Here is a 10002-nt window from a genome sequence, read left to right on the forward strand (position 1 = left end):
CGTGCATTGGCATTCCCAATAATCACCCACGGATAAGAGTGCATCATTGTTTGATACATTTCCCTGTTCAGAATCTTGAGACACGTGCCAATATCGCTAAGTTTGGCACACATATTCGTTACCAAAAGTGCAGTCTGGGTTACCAGAAGGAAAAGCGGACCAAAAGCTTTGCTATGCAACAACCCCGCGACGCTACGGCTGTCGATATACTTGGTTATACATGCAAATGTGATGGATGCCAGAATCAATGTAGAAATGAAAAGAAATCTCTGTCTGTTGCGAGCTATCTCGGTCTGATATTTACTATATGACTCCTCAAACCGTTCGATGATGAGAGAGATCTCGTTGATTTTTTGTGTTTTGAAAAATAGTATGTCCAATGACATGAGGAAATTTGTTAGGAACAGTATAATCCTGAAAGACATTTCGATTATTATAACGGAAAGCAAAAGATATCTGGTTAAAAGCAGCCTATTCCAAACTCCTTGTAGCTGATATGTAGTATTTATAGTCCAATAGAATATGAAGTAAATAATACATAGGTGCTTATTTTTTGGATTTTCGAAAACGCAGAAAACTAGCGAAATATATCTTAATATATAATGCAGTTTGGATTTTTTAGAGCGTGGTATTTCATTCGGACACATTGTGGACAATACTTTTGGAAGTAGAATTCAATTTGGCTGCCTTTTAGATTAAAATATACCAATATTTATATACGATAGCACCATATTAGTAAAGTAATAGCCATTTAGGTGATTAGGTTTCTCTGAGTAATAACTTACATTTAGATAATTGGATAGATACCAGTGGGGACTCGTGACACTGAGAATAAGTGAAGCATATTATTGATTGACTAAAAAGAAAAAAAAACGTTCAAATTTTCAAGGTCAAACAGCTTTAAATGAATCTTGAAATTTTTAGTTGCATTTGCAATATTACCGAAAAACTGACATTCGCTAGAATGAATTATCATTTAGATCTTATAAAAAATAGACATATTTGTTGGGCTTGTGGACTTCTGCGAATATTAACACACACCGTATATGTATGTTGGAAAGAAGCTTCGTGGTTACGACAATCTCGCGTGACGTTCCCAAAGTTGTTAAATCCTTCCTTTTATTCCACACGCCCGAAAAACACTTCCACATAACCACTTATACTCCGAATACCATTCGTTTTGAAACTTCCGAACGACGTACACATTGTCTTTTGACTTCCCCTTTTTTCCATATCGAGAGAGTAGGTCTCTCGCAATTTAAAAAATCCTATTTGACCTCAATTTTCCATCTGGAAAATGACATTTCCAATAAAATACCCGCAGCTGAAAATTATTAAATGGACCAGAATTACGTACTTATTAAAATAATGTCTATAATGAATAAATAAATCATATTGAACGTAATATTGATAATTATATACGATGCAATTTACTTTATCGACGGCGAAAACAAGTAAATTTCGTGGAAGAATACGACGAATGGATGAAATGATTGACACATGAGTCGGCAAGACAGCATACGTTACCTAAGGAAGGAATGAACCAATAGATAGTGCAGCTGCTTCAATTTTCGCGTCACTCGTTTCCCCACGCCGTAATTTACTCTCGTGTTGGCCGCCTCGTTGCCATGACAACTGCCGTAAACAGCGCTACGAAGAGAAGCGGAATACAGACTGATTACGATCCGCGTCATTTGCTTAATTTACCACATTCACAAAATGATTCCTATAATCCTTTGACATCAAATTACGGCTTTACCATAAATGTTAATGTTAATATTAATAAGTAGGTAGATTGTAAGTTTGTAGTATTTTAGGTTATTTGTTGACATATTACTGTTTCAAATTGGTTTTCTAATAGAAACTAAAAAAATAAACCAAATATTTGTCTTTTTATGATTTCTATAAGTCACTAGTGGGTTATAAGTCATAACTTACTAGTGACTTATGATGACTTATAACTCACTAGTGACTTATAGGACACATTATTCCTTTAAAACCAAAGAAATTATAGTATGTACCATTAAATACAAGTGTTGGGTAAATTTAATATATTTAATACTAAATGCGTACTACGAATGTTACTATTTCTCTACATACTTACCACGTATGTTACAGCAAGAGTGAATATAGATGTCAGTTTCAAGACATTATCAATCACTGGTAGATCACTGGAGGCATATTTCATAAACAAGTTACAAATATGGAGAACCATAACAGTATTACTGAGCAGTAACATCAAAAAATGGAAACTATGTACACTATTTGTCACAGTCAAAGCTGTAAAAAGCTCGTTATACGTCTGCATGAATCCAAAAAATTGTTGTATTCGGGCATTGGCATTCCCAATAATCACCCACGGATAAGAGTGCATCATTGTTTGATACATTTCCCTGTTCAGAATCTTGAGACACGTGCCAATATCGCTAAGTTTGGCACACATATTCGTTACCAAAAGTGCAGTCTGGGTTACCAGAAGGAAAAGCGGACCAAAAGCTTTGCTATGCAACAATCCCGTGAAGCTTCGGCTGTCGATATACTTGGTTGTACATGCAAATGCGACGGATGCCAGAATTGACGTAGAAATGAAAAAGAATCTCTGTCTGTTGCGAGCTATCTCGGTTTGATATCTGGTATTCGAGTCCTCAAACCGATAGATAATGAAGGCGACCTCTTTAATTTTTTGTGTTTTGAAAAACAGGAAGTCCAGTGACATGAGGAAATTCGTTAGAAATAGTAGAATTCTGAAGGATATTGCGATGATTGTAATGGACGGGAAAACACGCTCGGTTAGTAGTGGCAATCTATTCCAAATTTTTTGCAGATGAATTATAGTACTTGCAGTCCAATAGAATATGAAGTAAATGACACACAGGTGTTTATTTTCTGGATTTTCGAAAACGCAGAAAGCTAGCGAAATGTATCTTAATATACAACGCAGTTTGGATTTTTTTGAGGGCGGTATTTGATTCGGACACATTGTGAACAATACCTTTTGTCGTACAATTCAATTTGACCTGCATTTATATACGAAAGTACCATATTAGTAAATGCATAACCATTTAGTTGATTAGCTTTCTCTGTAATAACTTACATTTGGATAATTAGACAGATGGAGTATTAAAGTAATCGATTTTTGCCGCCACTAAAACATTTTCAAACTGTAAAGTTACTTTCTAACAAATTAGAATGGATTTTGATGTCAGAAATACAAATTAAGGTATTTTTTTCTGTTTAAGGGGAAAATGGCGCTTTATTATTTCGGTTCCATGCAAAGTAATATAGAGACTGGTATACTTTTTCTGTTGCGGTGCTTAAAAATATTGTTATCTCAACAGAAAAGTTTCTATTAATACAGGGTGTTTCAGGATTAATTGGACACACTTTGAGAATATATCTCTGACGCAAAATTAAGTAGAGGAATGTATATAAACATAGGGCCGAAAATGCTACGTTTTCGACATACAGGGTGTTAAATATTCCATAAACAAAGATACGTAAAAATTAAGAAAAATTTCGGAGAATTGAACTTCATTTTCAAAATGGCGTTCAAAGTAGGGGAAATAACAGCTTTTTCATTAAAAAAAACTATGATGTAGAACTTTTTATAACAATAATTTTGAACCCAGTCAATGGAAAAACAAATGTATTAGTTATTGCAAAAAAACGGCTAAAAATCGCGTTTTTTTAAACTTCTATAGGTATCTTTAAAATGAAAAAAGATTATTTTACGAAACTTTCAGAATATGTAGTCCTTGAGAAGAAGAATAAGTGCATTTTTGTAAAATTGCAAAATATTTGATAGTTTTGCAAAAAATGAGTTTCGAAAAAAAAAATTGTTTTTTTCAAGTTTCAATAAATCATACAGTAATGATCTTACGTGACCCATCTTGGGCTTACAATTTTCACTAAGAATTGTACTTTCCTGTGCAAATTGTGCGCGTATTGTAAAATTATTGGAAATATGCGAAAAATCTACCGAAAAAATTTTTTCACGAAAAAAAAAAAGTTGCCCTACGAAAACTATCAAATATTTTGCAATTTTACAAAAATACACATATTCCACTTGCCTGAAACTTTCGTAAAAAAATCTTTTTTCTATTTAAAGATATAGATGTTTTAAAAAAAAAATCGATTTTTACCCGTTTTTTGCAAGAACTAATACATTTGATTATCAAATGACATCAATATATCAAATTTAAATGTTTTATAGCCATTATACTATTTTTATACATGGGCGCTCGCAGAAAAATTTCTCAAGGGGGGGGCCAAATCGAAATTGTATTTAGGAGAAGTTTAAAACATATATCTCACGAAATTTTAGACAGGCAATACGTATCTCCTCTCAAAAGCGTTTACAGTAATGGAAATGCAATTTGTTGGTTTATACTGCAATCAGTCAATTAAACCAATTTTATTATTTTTTTCACGTGAAATAAATTTAAAAATTTTAAATAGAACACCCCGTTTATTATCACATGTTCAAAAGCCTTGTTACAATACAAATTATGATGGAAATTAAATTATCATCTTAATTTTAGTTTATTGAATTTATGTTAATAAAATAGATGTTATAGAAATTACATTTTTTAAATTGCAATTCCCCATCATATTTGGGGGAAAATACGAGTAATAGGTACATGATTTTTATTCAACTGATAATATTTCTGCTACTGTCCAAGAAAATTCCTAATCTCATAAATACAAAACTGCAAAGAAAATTTGATAATAAAGAATATCTACCATTCTACACTAAGTTTCATATCCGTTTTTCAAGCCCCTTAGATAGTTGAAAATTGAATAACGAGGGACTGTCAAGCTTTCAAACGCTTTTTGAAAAATTCGAATCCGTCAATTAGGAGAGCTCTGGCGTTTGTTTAAACATTGGTCGAATTTTTGTACTTATAAACAATTAGAATAACTTGAACATTCAACCAAATCAAATTTTTTAAAATATGTTTTAAAAGTTCTGGGAAAGACGCTTCTTAAAAAAAAACAGATCGATTGGTCAACTAATTACGTTAGTTATAGGCGATCAAAGTTAACCGTCATTTACACTAAATGTACTGGGATATCCGGGCTAATTTTTCGAAAAATATCTTTGGTACTCCGAGTACTTACCAGGTCTAATTTTCCAATACTTTTCTTCATTGGCAACCTACTTTAAAACGTGTTTAAAGTTATTTATGCAAGCGAGAAATTCAAGAAAATCGTACGGGTGGTGGTGGTGGGGGCAGAGAGCGCGGCCGCTTCGGCCTGCTCGAAATTGAATCGGCGAGTTCAAAACCGCGACGCGCTTAAAAATGTTTAAGAAATCCCATTTTGATGATTTTTTTTAAATCGATGTTTCGCGAGTTAAAAAAAACACTTAGCGTATTTTCAAATGCCTATCGTTAATAATTATTGGTCTTTCAACAGTCCGATAATTATTTATCTTTAAACTTCCTTTAATTATCAACTTTATTTTTTTATTGTATCAAAGGTAAGTACATAAACTTATATACTGTTTATCAAAGATCAAAAACAAATGTATTTAAATATTCTAAAATTGTTTAAATAACAATTATTTTCAAAATATGTCGAAAATTAGTAATATAATGAGTTAATTTCTTATTTGCTTATATTTTAAACAATAAATAATATTTGAATTATACTTTAATTACAAAAGAAATGATGATAAAATTAATAAATTAATTATAAAAAATCAGTAACATTTTATTATTTATTCACAAAGTTATTCTAATTGTTTATAAGTACAAAAATTCGACCAATGTTTAAACAAGCGCCAGAGCTCTCCTAATTGACGGATTCGAATTTTTCAAAAAGCGTTTGAAAGCTTGAGTGCCCTTTTATATCTGATTAAATTTTCAAGTATCTAAGGGCCTTGGTTTTTGCCGTGCAACATTTTGAAAATTTGCAAATTTTTTTTCAAAATCTGAATTGCAAAATTATTATGCAAAATTTATAGTATAGAACCGATTTTGACAAAATTTGGTGTGATGATTCTACATAACATGAAGTTTTCTTGAGCCAAATATGAAGGTCCTATACACAATTTGAAGACCTCAAAAAAATTCCCTAAAAAGTAATGTTTTTTAACCACAATTTTGGCGATTTTTTCGTTTTACAATAATAATCATGATTCATTTAATTTGTAACTAGTCATATTTTGTAAAAAAAAATAATTACAAACATTTTTTCCTCTTCCATTTTCGCCTAAAATCAACTCTTGAAAATATACATAATTAAATAGGAAGGAAAATATGACATTTTCGAATTTTTTTAACATATTGTGCCGCCAAAAGTTAAGCCCACGTTTTTTTATGCGCACAGAAAAATTTTAATTTCTAGTGATATTTGAAAGCCAAAAAGCCAAAAATCTTCGTGGATATACGATTCACCCAAACCAAAACAGATACCGCCTAGTCTACCAGTACAGCTCCCCCTTCCTTTCCGATCTAGATCAGCAACTACGCACTTTCATTACAATATTTTTAACACCCAACATTTTCATTTAATTAGTACAATAACGTGCCAGTTAATTATTACACAGGAATACATATCAACTAGTTAGTAATATTATATTTATCGATTGCGATGTTGTTTGTAACGGCGATGCTTCAGTAGTCAATTCAACAGGGAAAGATGATGAAGTTTAAGTCCGACCTGAAGACAATTTATCCTTTAGTGAAACTTTCCAATGTACTAGCCATCGCGCCACCTTATAATTTTGGAGAACAACCTGAACCTTGTACCAGAAAATGCAAAATATATGCGTCAGTTGTGTTAGCAGCGATATTAAGCGGGTATTTTTACAATGTATACGGAAAACTTCACAATGAAATAATCAAAAACTTCGACATGGTTCAAAACCTTATAGACTTCGCAGCTACTGCTTTTTTAACTATGGCCAGCACGTCTTTAACAGTTATTACAGTGCTTTGGAGAGCTGAAAAGTTCAAATCACTTTTGTTTAGTATCGAAAAATTCGATAGTTCAATTGGATTAAAATGTGGGAAAAGTAAACGGAGATTCTGGGCAGGCTATATTGCCTTACAACTGATAACATTATCCACAATATTCATTGACAGCTTCGTTTGGATTAAAACTCTTGGACTGAAAATATACGTGTACTATATTGCAAAATACGTCATGTGGTACCAGTTCAACGTAGGAACTTTTTTGATATTTTGGCTGGCTCTAGAAATAGAAGGGAGGTTCAGAGAGGTAAACCGTTTGCTTATACGTTGTGCTAGAGGTAAAAAGTCTTCATTTCTAATACCGACTCTACTGTACGAGTATTCTATAGTGAATAGGAAAGACAAACCGTTCTACATCAGAATACCTGATACAGTTCTTTTAAGAAGCATAAAGTTCTGGTACAACGACTTTGTTACACTGGTCGAGGAGTTTAATTCAATTTTTGGGCTGAACCTTCTATTTGTTATTCTGTTTAACATAACGAACGTTGTACATTATACCGAGATACTCATGCTTCACGTAATTTACAAGAAAGTTGAGACGGATTTTGAAGTCGGATTTATTTTTCTGAGTCTCATGTGGATAACTGTGGCATTCGTGAGTAAATAGAGTATATTTATGAAGTGCTCATTGTTGGGCTATTTCTTTTTAGGTGCAAACAATGGCAATAGCAGCTGCTTGTGAAAGTTTGGCCAACGAAGCCGGTGGAATAACCGCAATTTGTTACACTCTTCTTAGCGAGGTATCCAGTTTTCCAAAAACTGATTATGAGGCGGCTTTGAGAAAAGAACTTCTTCTTTTAGCCGAACAGACTGGTGCCGGTCATCCAAAAGTGTCAGCTGCGGGATTTTTTGAAGTAAATTTTGGGATGATGGGCTTTGTAGTTGCCAGCGTAACGTCGTATATTATTGTAACTATCCAGTTTATGTAAAATTTGTTTTTTATTAATATTGTTTCCGGTAATGTCTAAGTACTATATTTTTGTCAAAGCTTTATGGAAATAAAGCATAAAAGTTAAAAGTCATAGACCTTAGAAAATTGTAATTATTTTATCAGAATTTCAAGTCAAAAACATCGCGTGCGACCGAGAGCTGCGTTCACGCACATGCGCGGGCTCGACGCTCCTTCTCTCTCGTGCTAGAGCGTTTATTACATGAACTATCAATGTAAAACTATCTGAAAATAAAAGTTTAACCTTTTCTTTAATTGTCTCTCCGATACATCCAATAGTTAATTAACAACAACATTATAAAAAAAGATATCTTTGGAACAAAGAGGCGTAGGTGATTTCTTTTTTTTTTTAAATTACCGTAAAATTAAGCTCTATTTAATGCAAAAAGAGCGAATTCCCGAGCAGCTTTTACCTGGCCCTGGGACAATTTATTTATAACGCTGTTTTGCACGTCCTATTTTGTTAGTTGTAAAGAGCAACTTAATATCAACCTTTTGCAATTTTTCTTTATCGATACGTCTCTTTAGATCAATTAGAACATATCTACGATATTAACTTCTAAAATTAACGTTTAGTAATTAAACAATTAGTTGCAAAAAAACGAAGGAAATTAATTAACAAATAGTTGGGGCAACAATTTCATCGGTTTTTGACACACATGTTAGTCCTTGAATCGATCGTCTTTTCCATAAATTTCTTATATAGTATTTTTTCCTGACCATATAATTTCTTGAATAATTATTAATTTACTGGGAGAACAGGTCACAATTAAATAATTTGTTGTAAACCAAATTTTTTATAAAAATTTTTTATTACGATCGTTTCGAGAACTTCAGATAAAAACAATAATAACCATGGATTATAATATTTTTCCTTATGTAAAAATTAAAATATAAAAATATTTTAAAATACCTAGTTATAATAAGACAATACACATTTAAAAACATTTTAAAACTTACAATTGGTCATCAAATATTGTTTACATCTTTTCCTATTAACCATATTATGTAAAACAATAAAATAACCACATTTTCTTATTTTCTATTATATTAATAAAACAGTATATAGAAATTAATAGCGTCAGAAAACGAATTGAGGAATGTTCAAAAGAAATAGTAACGGTTTTTTTTATCAGTATATAGACGATGTACAGGTACTTAAACTTAAATCTAATTTTATAATTAATGGATAAATGTAAAAATGTGCAATGATTATATTACTTAATTAGGTCAAAATAAATATACGATAATCCATCAATGTCACTGTTATTAGTGTTATTATCAATTGAATTTTCATTTCTTTTAATTTGTATCTTTTCCAAAATGCATCTTTTATAATAATTACTTTCGTTATTACTATTATTTTTTCTAGAATTCTGATTGTATGTACCATAAGTTCTTTTCTTATAATTGGATCATAAAATTTTGTTGGATAATTATTAATTTCTAAAATATTTTTAATTTTTTTGATATTTTTTGGTCTATTTTTTGGATGTGATAATTTTATTGCACGATCGGTTAACTCATTTATAACACTTCTTTTGTGAGTATTAGGTGAAAATGAATTAAAATTTAGATATCTTTTAGACCAAATTTTTTTGTAAATCAATTTGTTTCAATTTTTCCTTCATTATTGTAGGAAATAGTTAAATCAAGAAGCTGTAAATTGTAATCTAGGATGAAATTTGTTGAATTCATTATTAATCAATTTTATTTTTTGGAATACAAATATTTTTTGTAAAAATACGGTTTAAAATTTAAATTTTGTAAAACATTATTTTATCATTCGTCTAAAACTAAATTCGCAATTGTTGCTGAGATAGGTGCTCCCATTGCAGTTCCAATATTTTTTTTAATTTAAACAAAATTGTTTATAAGCGTGAAAATTGCGAAAATATTAAAACAATCACCACGGCTCACTTAATCGTCAGATTTGAATTTTTCAAAAATCATTTTAAAGCTTGAGAGCTCTTCTTTTAGGCTTTAGATTTTTAGAAATTTGATTTTGAAAATTTTTTAATAAAAAAAATTAAACAATTAGGTATTATGTAAAAACTATTGAACCGAATT

General features: G+C 31.1%; 1 protein-coding gene across 1 annotated transcript; it reads left to right on the forward strand.

Moving 5' to 3' along the window:
- Positions 1-6645: 6645 nt before the first annotated feature.
- LOC108915810 lies at positions 6646-7912 on the forward strand. The gene is made up of 2 exons (XM_018721947.1): positions 6646-7578; positions 7634-7912. The coding sequence occupies exons 1-2, from the start codon at positions 6646-6648 to the stop codon at positions 7910-7912; spliced, it is 1212 nt and encodes a 403-aa protein (XP_018577463.1).
- The last annotated feature ends 2090 nt before the right edge of the window (positions 7913-10002 follow it).

This window comes from Anoplophora glabripennis, unplaced genomic scaffold (assembly GCF_000390285.2).
Source record: "Anoplophora glabripennis isolate ALB-LARVAE unplaced genomic scaffold, Agla_2.0 scaffold1182, whole genome shotgun sequence".
Classification (NCBI taxonomy): Eukaryota; Metazoa; Arthropoda; class Insecta; order Coleoptera; family Cerambycidae; genus Anoplophora; species Anoplophora glabripennis.